The 16,524-nt window shown below is 38.7% G+C and overlaps 1 protein-coding gene across 1 annotated transcript in view; it reads left to right on the top strand.

Annotated features, from left to right (window-relative positions):
• The window catches only part of LOC124177767 (suppressor of lurcher protein 1), a 354,466-nt gene that overhangs the window by 202,189 nt on the left and 135,753 nt on the right, over positions 1–16,524 (top strand). Inside the window, exons 7-8 of the mRNA XM_046560556.1 lie at positions 4,768–4,982; positions 7,442–7,519. Of these exons, the coding sequence (XP_046416512.1) occupies positions 4,768–4,982; positions 7,442–7,519 (293 nt within the window). The remainder of the gene's footprint in view (positions 1–4,767; positions 4,983–7,441; positions 7,520–16,524) is intronic.

The following is a 16,524-nucleotide window of genomic DNA, read 5'->3' as shown; positions in this document are numbered from 1 at the left end:
AGTTGGAGGAACCGGAGACGGGGCGATGTCGGAGATATCAAATCGGCAAAGTCCAGCTAAGAACGAACAGCATCCTCTTACGTGTCTTGACCGTAATACACTAACCTGTTCCTGGGAGGCTCTCGGCGGCGTAAAACTCCACTCTTATAAATGGACAGAACTCGTCTCGAGCGGACCGATATAACGAAGAGGAGGAAACTCTTAACTAGTTAGTACAGTTATCGTGAAAGCTCGTATAACTCGGCGGCACGGAGTTTCACCTAAGAGGCATGGTATAGGTGTATTATTACAGTTTTACCGGCGATATGAAGTGGCGGATTAATGAGCTTACACCCTCGCAGTAAAACTAATCTTTTCGAGACGACCGAGGATAAATAAAATTCCGATCGTAAAGGAATACTGGAAAACATGGAGCTTGCGAAAAGAGACGGTTAACAGTTGCGAATTTCAGCAGACTGAATGTCAGAGAGAAAGAAAAAAAGAGAATTACGAGAGGAAGGAGGAGGTAGATGGATAGATATGTAGGTAGATTTTATTAATCCACAGCAATACTGAATAAGGATATCCTTCTTTGCTTTACAAAAAAGTAGCATGTAAGGCAAACAGATAACTTTACAAAAGTGATACTTAACCTAAGAGCGAGTGCAAAAAAGTTAACAAATAAACGAAATTACATCAAATTAGAAAACCATGAGAAAAAAAAAGAGAAAGAGGGCAATATTGATATTGAAAATTAATCCAATCAATTGAATTATATACATACATTATTATACATATACACACACCTGTCGTTTAAATCTGTTCAGCAATACCTTTATATCTTATCTGTGATTTATAGGTAAAACGTCACGAATGCCTGTTGTAGATATAACTAATGACTTTGCACCCTTTGCAAACTGAACAACGATTAATCACTGTCGTTTGCCGTGCAGAGGACTGTATGGTTTATACCTACGCGATAGTTTAAAAAGAAACTTTCATCCTCCCGCAGCCACCGTCGCGTTACCCCGTCGATGATCCCTTTCTCTGCGTCGATTAAGGGGATCCGATTGTTCCTTGGACTTCCGGAATATATTACAACTGTTACTCGGATGGATTTTTATAACCATTGATCTATTTTTCTACGGGCTTACTTGAATGTTTTTCAAATTTGAATCGATTTTACGCGGAAAGAAGACTTGTAAACTTGTGTTTACTTTCATTTTGTATAGGTTTCTTTCTCCCATAAAATATACCGAATCGAAAAAAGAAATTTGCGAAATCTTTTGGAAGAATTCATTGAGAATTCAAAAGATCGGATGTATAACCGAAGATCAATGAAAACAAGCCGTAGAAGCAGTATTTTTTTAATTCAAATCAGTTCAATTATTGGTTAAAAAACAATATCGAGTATTATCGAAACTTTTTATCGGCTGTACTTTCTTTTCGTCACAAAATAACTTTTGTATGCATGAGTTTAAAGCGAACCGCTATGTTTGTTTCGGATTTTGTTTATCACTTTTCGAAATCACATGATAAAATTGAATTTAGAAATTGAAAATAAAATTACCACCGTACAATCGTATAGTAAAATTTTCGAGGACTTCAGTTTCCGAGTAATTAAAACTTAAAATCTAAATCTAAAGTTAGCATTAAACTCTAACAGCACGTTAAAAATATGCCACCGATTGTTGAGAAAAATGACCTACAAGCCGACAAAGAATGCAGCATGCGTGTAATTATTTATACACCACGTTGCCTTATTACGCTATACTCTCTGTCGCTTGTGTTTTCTCTACCGCTCTGTGAAAGCGAGTGATATTTTTCCATCGAATGCACTCGCGTTATAAAAATAAATGGCAAAAGTATCCGATGTGCTTGTGGGAACAAATGTTTCTATCCTTGTACGGAAGCGAGGTAAAAATCGTTCACGATTTATAATGCAGTGTTATTATTGTTTATAATTATTGCATTGAAGGCCGTTTGTTTGTGCAACGTGTCTCTGCAGTTGTTTTATTGTTCACATCTCTTATTATTCCTATGCATAATTAATATACACGATGTACCACCGAATGGTAGCCTGTGAAGGTGTTTTCATTAAATCGGATTGTCGGCTCATTTTTCATTTGCTATGCCAAAAGAACGTTTTCAACAGCGTAAGAAACGCGCTCTGTTTCTCATCACATCCACGCGGTGGTATTCGGTTCGGATTTTCACCCACCCTTGCCATGGGGAGCAGCCCTTAAATGTAAGGATTTATATCCTACCAGGACTACGTGATATCCGGTAGACGTGTGTTTTACATCAGCCACTTATCACGGGCGCGAGAGCGAAACGTTTTACGGAGTAGTTTCCTTTTTTTATTAATTTATATACACCTAGAGCGAAACGAGTGTTAATTTTTAATCGTAGATATATTTTGCCCGGATTCTAGTTCATACAACATTTTTTTTCATCGTTATTCATTCAATTATTCAGCTAACGGGGATGTGTTTAAATACAGACGAGATGTGACGTGAAGTAATGAAATGAGAAAAATACCGAGTGTTTCAATGCTAAGTTTACAAGTGTATGACATACAAGATGCAGAGGTGAAGAAATTCGCTTAAAAACTGTGAACGTACCAAGACCAGACCGACCGTCAATTTGCGGGTGACGCAATTTTAATGGCCAAAGTTCTACACCTTACTTAAAGCGAAAGTGTTGGGGGAAAATTATTATGGAAAAAAGTTGAATGCAAATTTCGTTTTCAAAACTGAATTTTGAGTACAAAGTTTCTGCTTCGACCTTTCGTGAAGTTGTGTAGAAAAAAAAAAAAAAAACAACCAAAAACAACAAAATAAAACAGTACTTCCACAACTTAGGTTTATTATAATTTCGCCTCTATTAATACAAGACAATTAATTTCAGTCTGGAATCAGTAACTTCTGAATTTTCTTGAATTCTCCGTGGGTTGAAAATGTATTGTAATTTGGAAGCCCGGAAATTCAGTCGACTGAAATTGTTGCATACATTTGCAAAATAAAAGCTGATATACTTTTCGAATAAAGAATAATGCAGCAAAATTAACGAATAAAATAATTTAGCAAAAATGTGCATCAGGTCACGCGCATCGAAATTGGGAAACGATTTATCTCTACGGGAATGCGGCAGGTGGTGATATTCAGCCAAACAAACGCGTGCATTTGGTTAATCCCTTTAATTGCACTATATGTAATAAGTACAATAAACAGCAACCCTTCGCGTAAGCTCGGCATTTGAGCGTGCCAAAATGGAATTAGATAACGTGAACGTTTAATTGAAACGCCGTAGGCGCGCGTGTTGGTGATACGTGTTACGACAGAAGGAATTTATAGGAACCGTTTCGAAACTTTATAACCGACACGTGGAGAAAATTTGACCTGCAAATTTCATTTCCGCAGTGAATTTTAGTTCGTTTTTTTTTTCCTTGTGTTTTAGACACCCGGTGTTGTTCAGATGCATTTTTTGTGCATTTTGTTCGTCGACACTTTAGCAAAGAAAAACAAATTTTGTCAGTAATTAATTATCCCGTATTACAATTTGCAGCGAAATTTGAATCGATAACATACAGTGTGAATGAAAAAGCAGTAAGAATGTTTTTAGAGGATCCTGTTATGTTCTTAATTTTATACACTATAAGGTTTTATTTGGGATTTTGCGATGTGTTATACTTTATATTAAAGTTTGAGCAAGTGCAATTTATAGAATGAGATTAAATTTACTAAAGCAAAGACATCTCAGAAGCGGGATGATGAAAAGAAGGCGATATAATGTATGAGATCTCTAATTCCAGTGTGATTTCTATGTTAATATAATGTTATTACATGTGAAGAATCGATTAGTAGTGCAAAAGAGGTCGCTCAATAAATTTAGTTGAAAAGATATTATAAATTTAAAATTGTATAAACATAAAATGATTGAAAACAGGAAACAAATTACAAACAAATAGGCGATTCGTAATGGGATATAATTATATATGAAAACGGTGGCTTACAGCCTGAGACGTAATTCTTGGCGACTGATTATTTGTAATTTTAATTCTGATTCACGGAAAACAGTGATTTCATTAAATTCTAGGATATAAATGACTCGTCGACTCACGTTAAGATAACAAGTTCTTTGAGAACTCGCAGCGAAGTTGACGGCATAAATTGCACGGCTCAAACAATGTGACGTCCGTTAGATTGAATTACAGATGATACGAGGATCGATGGTTGAGACAAGCCTCTTGTTCAGTTGCGCGATACGGAAAAGCCTGGCATGGTACAGAAATCCGAGTCAAAGTTCAATCGAAATAAAACCAAGCGAAGCAAGCGATCCGAGCGAAGCGCTAATTGCTATGATACAAACAGAATAAATGTTAAAAAAAAAAACACCAAGTTTACAGAGGATGTCCGATATGATTAACCTACTCCTTGCGGGCGAGATAAAATTTGTATCGCTGATAATTTGTGATGCGTGAATTCAAACGATGCATGTGACTAACGAGTCTGCGTATTACTGGTCAGGATCTTAGGCCGTTTCGCCTAAATCCAATTGAGAATCGACGAAAATACGGTGATCAGCCGGGGTAGGGCAAATAAAATAGAGGATAACACGTGACTCGGGTATACGTAGTATAAATCATCCATCAACAGTTTAAGATACCCCTCGATCCGTTACAGCACCGTATTCATTCTCCGAAAGAATCGCCTGCAAAAATGAAACAAATCAAAGGATTTCAGTTCTAAGTTGTGGAATTCACATTATTTTTTTTTTTTTTTGCAGCTGCATCAACAGGGCAGACTTGATAAGAGTCCACGACGGAAGAGGTACGACCGCACCATCAATAGCCGTGCTCTGCAACCATGGTGCCGAAATTGAGGTCCTCAGCACCGGCGCTGATCTCTACGTCGAGTTCGTCGCGAATTCAGACTGGCCTGGTCAAGGCTTCAAGGCAATATTCCAGTTCCAACCCTTGGACGACTCGCCGCCTTCTCTTGGTAAGTTAATCAATTGAAAAATTCAACATTTTCCAATAAAGCCTGCTCGGTGAGCGGAGGAGAGATTTCCAAAATTCAATGGATTGTCATTTTTGATACGCAATGAACATGCGTTCGGCATTGCCCTGCAGGAATGAAGCTCTACGGGCAAATCGAGGCAATCTAATAACAAACTCGACACCCCTTGCGGAGGAAATATTATATACCCACCTCATACATTTTTGCCTGAATATTTTCTGTCAAAGGGGGAAAAAAAAAGTCGCCTGGGGATTAACTGCAAACCGAAGTCTTTTCTCGGCTGGGTAAATTTATATTTCTTTTCGTTATTCAGGGGGTTGAAAAGGAGATCGGTTGTTTCTTTTTTTTTTTCTTTTCTTTTCTTTCACATCCAAGGCATCTGTCCGCGAGTTGTTCATCTTCGAGATTGAAAATATTCGACGAAGCATTCGCGAAGATTTTAATCAAGTGCAATTTCAAGCACCTTGAAAATCGTGCGTGCAAGGTGTACCGATTTTACGTGAGTTTATTGTTCTGTTCTTGTTTTTCTTTTTTTTTTTTTTTCTTTTTTCTTCGTTTTTCGCTCAGTCACCTTGAGCGATGTGCACGAATTAGTTTACGATCTACAACTCGGGGGAGAACACACGTCTTGAAAGGGAACTTTGGCCCTTTCGGGAGACTGATCTCTCTCTGGGGATTTTTTTTACTCTCGACCCAGTCTTGTATTAGAGTTGCTTTGCGTAATAGAATACGGGTGTCTAGACCTTCTCCCTTTGGACTATCCTGTTCAGAAGTTGACTGAACGGACGTTCAGAGACAGAAGATACATTTCACCGCCATTTCATAGTCGTTTGTTTTCTTGCCACATCGTAATATTTGGTCATTTGTGTTTTACTGGTCCATGTTTTTTTATTTTTTTTTATATTCTTTGAGCGAAGCTTCAAGCTAATACGAAGTTATCAGTGGTACTCTTTTATTCTTTTAAACTGAACCAACGAAACCAGATCATCAAATGATATTATCAGCGATGTTTAAAAACAATCACAAGTCCAGATTTCCATTGTCAAGTCAGTGATTGGAAAGTAATTTTGAGGAGGTAAAAATAAATTTGTTCGATTATAATTTTATTTCCTATTATTTTCAAATCAACTTTTACGAACCTCTATGTTATAATCATATCCAACAAATTTTGAAATGGGCAATAACAATCACACGATTTCTTTTCCAAAAGGTTAAAAGAATACTTTAACTGATCTTTCACATAATATACTATTCATACACAAAATAATAATCGTTGTCAGCTTTCGTATCTGGAATGAGTTTGAGGTCTGGTTAGCGGCGTTGTGTCAGTAAAGCGAAGCTCCGTGTCGAAAGCTCGATTAGGAGTAGCGCAAGGGGGATGAAACTCGAATGGTAAGACAGCTTTGCAGATACCTGCCGAGCTTGAAAGCTACCGGAAATTTTCCGCTGAGTTTCCCGTCGGTATACGATAATCTCGGGAAAAGCGGGGTCGATCAGAAAACCTCGACTCTTGTATCGACTGCCGTATTTTCTCACGACAATTTCACTTATCCTTGGAAAGGAAAACTTCCTTTTTCATTATCATCAGCACCAATTGTGACACAACCTCGTGATTGAAAATTTCCTCACTACCAAGAAATTCTCAAAGCTGCAACTCGGTCTTAAATAAGTAAAAGGTAAAGAGTAATAAACAAAAGAATTGCCGGATAGCTAGTAAATTTGTATGAAATTAATGCGTGGTAAAAATTTGACAATCGATGTTTTCAGTTCACGGTTACATAATTGGGAAATAATGGTCATGGTCTTCACACTTCAGAATGTAATTTATTTTAATTCGCCTTGGCATTTGACTAAAAAATAGTTCTAGTAAAAAATACTCGTGAATGAGAGGCTTTCAGCTACTCAAAGTACTCTGACAACGAAACGGCAAAGTTCTTCGTATTACCATTGCTGGTGTGGCGAGAAAAAACCAGTCTACATATTTTGTTTGTATAATATTGAAAAGCGATGTGACTCTGACGATGAGACACAGAAAATTTTTCCGGTTTTCCTGAGAAAGAAAGTACGGACAGTTTGTTCAAAAAATGTAGAATATAATATAGTACAGTCAGTTTAGCGTTGTGACTGAAAGAATTTCTAATTCAGAGGGTGCGATATATTCCGCGTGTAAACGAGCGGGAGAACGTGAAAAAAGAAAAAGAAAAGTAAAAAAGCAAAGAGGAACGTAGAGGGGGCGGCGAGGGGGGAAAGGAAAAAAAGATTTTTCGATGAAAAATACTTTGAAACGGGAGGTAGAAATAAATCAAAAGAGACAAGAGAGGGGTGGAGGTGAGACCCTTACATTAAGCCAGATTAGCCAGGTTTGTGCCTGCGAGACAATTCCCGGCAGTAATTATAATGGCCCTGTATTTTCCGTTGGTAATTACAATAATGTGTTACAGAGGTGGACAAGGTCGCCCCTGGGGCTGTCACTGGGACTCCAAGGTACTCGGTCATTGGACCGGCTGTCAGTGCAACGAGTAAGTACAACGCTAGTACATTGGAACCAACATGTTTTCCACGCCCCATATATTTCCGACTTTTTCATCCTCGCTCTCTATTTTGTTTCTTGCTTATTTGCTCATTTTTTCTCCCCGTTTTTACTCCCCGGAGTATATTACGTGTTCGTAGGTACCAAAAGCTTTTAAAACTACCCGCACACTCGCTTTTTTCACTGCCGGATTTGTATAATCTATAATACCGACCTTCATACCTGTGCATATTTGCCTCTGTGTCGCGTATGAATACATATGAATTACACACGTTTGAATTGGCGAAAATGAGAAATTTTCTCGCTTGGCGACACGCCGGCTGAAGCGTTTATTGTTGGGTAGAAAGATAATAAGGATTCTTATTCTCAGTCGGAGACAAAAAATAGAAGCGATGAAAAAGATTGATGCTACTATCCAACGTCTTAACATTTCTCTGATAGTTTACACGATTTCGTGATAACGTCAACGCAGTTTCGTGTTAATTGACGGAGGAAATTGCCAGGGATTTACTCTTCCATAGACACCTCGATTTGGTATTTTCTCTTACAGACGAGTCTATCACCCTCTAAATCAGGTTAACACTCGCCAACGGGTTCCCTTGCAATATCGTAAAATGTTCCAAAATTTTCTGAAATTTTCCGACTTTCAAAACGAACGATCTTACGAATTCAAGTGAAATCCGACACGATCCTGTGACACTCTTAAGTAATAAGAATCGCGTGAAGTATAATGTTGAAATTCCTGAAACTCAATGAACAGAGACATTGTAGAATGATTAACTCCTCATTCCTCAACGAATATCCGACATTGTTAACGTCAAAACTAAGCATGGGAAATCAATATGAAATTAATCACAACGAATAATGGCTGTCACCGAGCGATCGTCAAATTGACCATTGACCGACGCTAAGGTGATCGACCTTACAGTTATATTAAACCATCGTCCGATGTCGGTGAACTTTTCCCAATATAAATCGGTTCGTATACGAGATTTGGGAATTCAAAGAAAAGTTGTAAAATAAAAATTCTCGTACAGTCTTAAGTACTATATATATATGTATATATATATATATATATATATATATATATATATATACGCATGCACGCAGTGGAAACTGCAGGGCTTACGACACATTGATGATGGCCGCTATTCGGATTCGTGCCAGAGGGATCAACGACATCTCCTGATTTTGAACCTCGATAATGCGTCTACCATACGTATATAATATCGATTCTTCGAAACCACACCACGCGACTTACCGTCCGCGCAATTTCCACATTGAAAATTATGGCATGCCTCTGTGCAGAGGCTGCGTCACGTGTCTATATATATATATATATATATATATATATATATATATATATATGTATAGTATAGTGTATATATATGTATAGTATGTTCATCGTAAGTATTATATCGATCCTTCCCTATGGTTGAACTTTATCGGCAAGGTATCTACTTCGAGGGTACAAAAAGTGGAAAACTTGGAGCAAAACAGCGTTGGATATTGTTATTCAGCCACGTACTGAACAAAATTGCACCTCGTTTAATACGGGCTTCACACGAAACTCCCCAAACCTCCTCCTTTACGATCTTTCTTCGATCGAGGAAATACCTCAGAAGCATCGCTTGAAATTTCCCAACCACGCTTTCTTACACGGAATTTTGCAAAGCTCAAAAATTTTGTCTGTTGGATGACGGTAAAGTTTGGGGACAACATCGAACAAACAACGGTTGCTTTTTTGAGAAACTATAAGACCGTGGTTTTTTTTTTTTTTTTGGATTTTTATTTTTGCATTACCTAATTAAGCTGCAAGTAATATAGGAGGGGAAAAAATGCAATGGCGGTTTTGCTTCGTCACAACGAAAAGAAAATGATGGGAACACTCAAGAACTCTATATTCGAAAAATTTTAACGACAAATTTGACGTGCTGAACAAAACTTGAACGGCAGGTCGGAAGTATGAATGTAACAATGACACGAGATGCCAGCGAAAGGTTTAAAACATTGTCGTGAGGTAGAGCGATTAATAATTCATACAACGTTGACAATTCATTTTTAAAGAACGTCTGCACGCGGTAGTAGTTTTATGCAAAATTTATACAGGTTAGCAATGTTTTCTTCATGTACAAAGTGGGTTGTGAAAACTTTACAGCGGCAGTCGCCGGGTCGGTACACGGGTAGTAGAATAAAAAGCAGAAAAAATCGAGGTCACGCGAAAACGTTTCCCCGCCAAATAATCCAGGGAATTATTGATGTTCGTTACTGTGGGAAAATCAATCTCGGAATAAAAAAAAAAAAAACGGTGCTGAGGAAACGAGCCGATCTTTTTGAAAGCGCGAAAAGTGCACGACGATGAATGCAAATTTGACCTGCAGCCTCGGGCGCAAAAAAACTGCGGTAAACTTTTGAAATCCTTGAACCAGAAGTGACCTTTGACTGCTGAGATACGACGCCGACATTGGTACACGGAATTCAACGCTTCTGTTTGTGTTCACCCTTTGCTCGGTTGGTACGTGCATGCAATGTTTGAAACGGCGACGTTGGCTAGGACGGGCTTCGGTTACGTGACTCAGAAATCGCATCCTTCTCCTTCTCAAGGAACATCCATCCACCTTTCCCCGTTTTATTCGCCCCTGCAAAACCACTCCCTGGTTTCTACCTCGTGTCTAATTGGGCCGGCTCCGCTTTTCTTATAGATCCGACACTTTGGAAGAAGATGAATGCCGACGAATTGATATTGCATTTGCAGAATACGACGAAAGTCGTTTTCACGGAGCTTCGGTCACTTTTTCATAAACATCGTTACATTTTTCATATTTTAGTAGGATATACAGTCGATTTCTTGGGATATGAGGATAATTTCGGGATCTATCATATTTTGTAGTCACTATGCCCGATCTTATTATCAATTGGGTTTGGTTTGTAGTTTAATGACCGTTATTCGGTTATACTCACTGCATGAAAGACGATTTTTTTATAGTTAGAAAATATTTTAGGAACATTCGGTCACTATTGCTTGCAATAGGCTAAACTTTATATTGTTACCAATGGAGTATCGTACATGAGATATCAAGGGACAAAAGTCGTCGTGAAATCATCTGCGAGGGAATTTTTTCTCAATACCGTAGAGCATCTGGTCTACGCGTTTCCGATTCCGAAGACGGCTGCGATAGAATTCGAATGAAACAGCGACAAGCAATGACTATTTACGAAAAGCTCGCTGCGACATTCGCGGCGCCGTGGATAAAACCATTTTCACCGGCGCAGGTGCGCCTAGATCGCAGGAAAAGTGGTGAAATCTGGGTTTTATAGCACCGATAACCGCGCGTCGCTTCGGCGGAAGGGTGTAATTTGTGCAGCGAGGTTTTTCCGTCTAGGAAAATAACCGAAGAGAAGAACGCCCCGAGGGGTGCGAGATCGTTGGGTGTAACGAAACCGGCTCATTTATTCGCGTTACAAGAACATCGAGGTGCCGCAGTCACCGTTCAACGAAAGCTCCGATTGCTTAAACGGCAGGTAACAAGGACGAAGGATCCAGCCTGGCTGGTATCTCTGAAAGCTCGTCGAGCTGCGCCGCGATGCGAGGATGGCTTTGTTATTTATGCCGTCTTCCCCCGGGGGACGGGGGCACGTAACGAAGGGGATGGAGGGCGGGAATTGGCGTCCCGGAAGTCGAGCCCCTCGCGTCGTCGGCTTGTATCAGCGCCGCGACGATTCTAGGATGGAGTTTTGAGCCTCGCGTTAATTTCAACCCGACTGCCAAAACATCCCAGCCCGGTGTAAATCATTTCTCTTTGCGTTATAGCGCCGTCTATGCGCGATGTACCGACGACGTGTAGGGAGGTACCGCTGCGGGTGCTAATTAGCCGAGTACCTACAGTTGTTCGAGGGTTAATTATTAATAGAGCTAATTTAAATTCAGACTTCATTAATGTTAATCAGTGCAACCTCCACCCTGACGACCTAATTCACCACTCTCAAACATTCGCCTGCTTCGTCCAGCCCCGTTACGGACATTCCACCTGTGCAGTTGGACTTCGCGTGACTTTTGCCTGTCTCTATTTTCTCTCTTTCTCTCTCTCTCTCTCTCTCTCTCTGACATTTGCGAAGCTTAAATATATGCTTGTTGACACAGATACGGAAAGCAGTAGTAGCATTTAATCAATCAATTAATGAATCAACTTGTACGCAGCTAGAAAAGTTATTTATTTCATTGCGAACTTTCGGTCAACAGAAGATTTTTCCATACGGATGATTAGGTTTATTCTTCGTGGTAGATAAAGAATAATGTTGAGAATACGGAAAAACTAATTTTTCGGGCAAAATGAGATGAATTTTTTAGTTTGCATAAAAATTAATCACTTTCCGAATTGAAACACCATTTTTTCACATTGTCTTAGTCAAATAATTGAATTGCATGAACTCAATGAATCAGAAGAAAATTATTTTATCCACGGATATGGCATAGCTGAATTATTTCTTAATTTCAATACTTGCCCACTCTCTGAGAGAAGAATATTTATAACCGCAACTTGTCTTTTTTCTTTCTCTGAAACGGAAGAATACGGGAACAATTCGACGGTCAGTCTTTGTCAGCGACGATACGACAAAGTAAATGTCATCGTGAAAAATTGGAAAAAAATCTTCAACCCTGACTGGGTAAAAGCTTCAAAATCTGTTCATCCATTTTCAATGACGGAAAAAGGAACAGGTACGCTTCATTTTTCATCGTGAAAAAGACGAGGTAGCCAGAATCAGATACATCGGTGACCATTGTTTCGGTCACGAGGACTGGAATTCCCATCTCGATGATGTAACAGAGTTTAAATAATGACGCCGCCGAGCATCCAAGAATAATGTGTCCCCGCACGGTGGCCAAGATTGGTGAATTCGGCGGTCGGGTCAGACCGGCTCGACAATGAGTTACCTCGATTTAGATTAGGTCGAGTTAGATTGAGCCGGGTACGAGACACGTTTACGTACATACTGCTATCCACCCCTCGGATTTGTTCCCTCGGGGCACGTGCGGGTCTGCATATGTTGCACTTCCTACGTCCTCGGGATCACCGAGAGTGCAATCCTACTGCAGTACGTATCCGACGTCCCTCAGGCTCAGCCTCGTTCCCGGCCATCATTATAGAGCCACATTCTTTCCCGAGATGAGTTTCGAGTCTCTCTTACTCGCCGGCTTCGCGAAGGCTGCCCCGAGTCGGGGTGGGGTTGAAATTCTGAATTTGAAAAGTTTCGAAAGCGCTGAATTTCCAAGTTTTTACCGGCGAAACTTGAAGTGAAAAAATCGAACTTTGACGAAACGTCAAAGTTTTAAATGGGCTGAAACGCCACGCTCAAAGTTTCGAAAGTGCGAAAATGAGAAAATTTCCAAATCCGAATCATCGGAATCCCGAATGATCGAAGATTTTCAGTCCTGTGAATTTCTGGCTTTGAGAAATTTCCCCACTTTGATCTTTCTTTGTTTTGGATTTTCGACATTTTTCATAAGCCACGACGATTTTCCTTAAAATTTAAATATAATAATGAATACAAAAAGGACGAACGAATTCGATTTCTTTTTCTATAGCAAATTGTCTTAGATTGTGAAAAATGTGGTAAATTCGTTCTATTTCACTCTTCCATAACTGGTTTTCTGACGGAGAAAAGTGTTTTATACTATCAGATTCCAAGAGACTTTTCTTCGTCGCGTCGATATCGTTCAATATTACATGTTTCCAGATTGTATCGATTTTTATCAACAAATGGCAACCTGAATTAGTAATTGCAAAAAGAAACCTGTTCGAGTAAACTTGTGAATAATACCTTTTCCATTGAAATGAACCATCGTAGAACGAAACCGAACGAATATTTACTTAATTTTTTATCATCCCGATAGACGACTTTCGATTGAAAACCGATTTTTCACTCTACGCTTATTACAATTCTGATATTTTCATTTCCTATATCATTAGAAAAATTGCGATAAATCTAAAAATTTCGAGGATATTATTACCGCGAGAATACAGTAACTTGAACATTTTGAAACAACAATTTGAAATTGTACGCATTTTTCTTATAAATTATTGAGTTCTCACTGAGCAGTGATTCGCTGTGTACTTCAACCCGAATATACGATATAAACCAGAGGAGTCTCAACCCTCAGATAACCCTGTCCAAGTATGAACTGCTACCATTCGTCAGAAGAAATCCGAAGCATTTTTCTAACCGAGCATAGGCACCTGGTACGTGTAACGCCGAGGGTGAATGTATTGACAGTGACATGTAGGGGTGAATTAATATTCCCACATCTGTATCATCTGTACGGCATTCTCGTGTTATTAATATTTACACATATTAATGGAGAAGATTTGTTATGCCAACGTGCATTATTTCGCGTGGTTAAAAATTTTTCAATAATATCACCTGCAGTGTCTGTAATATATCAGAGGGAAAAAAAGTGAACGTTGCGCAACGGAAGGAATCAAATTAAACGAAATCGTATTAGCATTTTAATTGCAAATTTTTTCCTCATAATCGATTTGGCGAAAGTTTTAAAATGGGTGAAAAATTTCCGAGGTAAAATAGTTTTCACATTTTTCCCGAGAGTGAAATTCGTTACCCGGCGAAAGAAAAATTACTTTTTGTAAACATACGAAACTCGGTTTTTTTCACTTTGTACACCGTTAACCTGCATTAGTATGTAAATTGCGTGAAAAAAACTTGTAATGGTTTCGTTTATTACCCGCGATCTATAACGCGATTTTTGTTTTTTTTTTTTCGTAAAAATTTCACCCATTCGGCTACGAAAATCTGAGCAATCGTCGAAGATTTCTTCTTTTTCAATCAACGCACATAAACGACCATTTCTCAAACTTCAAAACATCGCGGTGGCTAATATTCCACGTTCAGTTTCCGTAACGTTGAGATAAATCGTTGCGACATTATCACCGCGATAAATATGTAGGCCTATATAGGTATATGAATACTTTGGCACATCGTACCGGCCTCAAAAGGGACGCGAATAATTTACGCAGAAATGTTTTAGTATCGAGAGCGACCGTTTCGATAACAGGTGTTATCGACTACAAGGAGGACGACTCGTTTAGTGCCAGGGTCTCTCTCTCTCTCTCTCTGAGTTTATTACTCGATTTGTATACCTTGTTGCTTTACGTGTCTGTGTTATACTTACCTTCGCCTGCAGAAATACTGACATAAATAGATTGCGTATGGAGCTTTCCACGTGGAATCGGACAAGATTTTAAAGCCGAGTTTATGATTTTATTCACTTATCTTATTTCTTTCGAATTTTTTGTAACAACTCCTACCTCAGTTACGAAGTTTCGAAAAATTTGCCGTTTCAACTATATTAGTCAAATGGACATAACTCGAGAACGAAAAAAGGTTTTGACAAAATTGAAAACAAATTTTCTTCGCCCTGATCCATAGATTCGTAAAAAACAGAAAAATTTGAAGGAATTATATCTACTCGAAATCACCAACTTGCTTAAGTGTTGAACGAAAAATTCTACATGACATTCACGTTTTATTTTTTTATAACAAACATCTTGAAAAGTATTGGTTTTTTAACGAATCTCAAGCCAATGGGCCGATCACTTGTTACATTTACATTATTTACTTATATTCAAATCCTAACAATTCAAATTTTATATAATTTGTTTTATATTTTTATTTAATAACGATCAATCGATACTTACACTTGGCGTAAAATTCATGAAAAAATCAATCCTTTTCAGGACACATTTCGCAGAAAAATAAACCGTGATCATCGTCGCATCGAACGTGTAATTTTTTCATATCAAATTCAAATAAGTTGATGATTTTAAGCAGACACAATTTCTTTACGTTCTTTCATGAACCTGCGCCTTAAGGCGAAGGAAACGTGTTTCGATTTTCGTCAACATCCGTTTCATTTTCGAATTGTGTACATTTGAAAATTCGAAGTACGAAATTTTACGGAACTTCGTAACCGTAGAACAAACTGATACGATAATTTCGAAAAATTTAGCCATCCTCGTTTCGATGTTCGGATTGAGAGAGAAAAAAAAATGAAAACTTTGTCCCCAACATCTTGTTCAGTTTCACGTCGAAGGTCCCATATGGCGCACCGCATCTCATGTGGCGCTAAGCTCCTGCAAATAGCTTGTCTATGCAGTGCCGTTGGTCCATTAGATGTTTACGGTTGGTTAAGTCAAGTATCGCGTCGAGTAACCAGCTCGTGTATATCTCCACGTCTCGTTACAACACGAAATGCACGGAGCAGCCTCGGCTGCGCTTTCCTCTTCGGGACCGTAATCTGATAATTATTATTACCCGCCGTGCTGTTGCAAATTCCATCTGCATCCCGGATTTCTGCAGCTGGAGCTCAGAGCGCGACATATTGCCGTAATTTGCATCATGCGAAGTCATGAATCAGACACGAGTTGTGGAAAGTGTTAGAAGACAGAAGAAGTTTTGAAAAATTCGTTACGTACCTACATCGTCATAAAATCAATCCGTCGTTGGAATCATGACGTCTTCTGATAAAAATTTCAAACTTTTCCTTTCCTTTTTGTTCCAGAATTTCAAATGGATGAGAAGGATAAGCGAACTTTCGTTTATGAGAAATTCAAAAGTTTTCGCGAATAGAAAAACGGCGTGGGGTTTGATTGAAGAGGATTATTTTTTAATCGATGAAAAAATTTAACAACTGCAGCGATGTTACGCCATTTCTTTTTCTTTTTTTTTTATTTTTCTTCTTATTCGTCATTTTTTACGATCCTAGCCAGTTGATTTAAAAACGGGAATTTTTTTACAGCTGACATTTATAATATCTCCCCGTGTGCAGGTTTTATTCGCTGTTCGGAGAAAAAACAGAGAAGAAAAAAAAATTCTTTTAATGATATATCGTAAACCTTTTACGACTCAGCGCTGGGCTGAAATGATCTGTATGAGAAAATGAACGGAAAGTACGGCTGCAGCTGGATTGCGAAGCCGGGA

This window comes from Neodiprion fabricii, chromosome 1, assembly GCF_021155785.1.
Source record: "Neodiprion fabricii isolate iyNeoFabr1 chromosome 1, iyNeoFabr1.1, whole genome shotgun sequence".
NCBI classification, from domain to species: domain Eukaryota; kingdom Metazoa; phylum Arthropoda; class Insecta; order Hymenoptera; family Diprionidae; genus Neodiprion; species Neodiprion fabricii.
The sequence above is the reverse complement of the archived record's forward strand: the minus strand, read 5'-3'. Positions and strand labels throughout refer to the sequence as shown.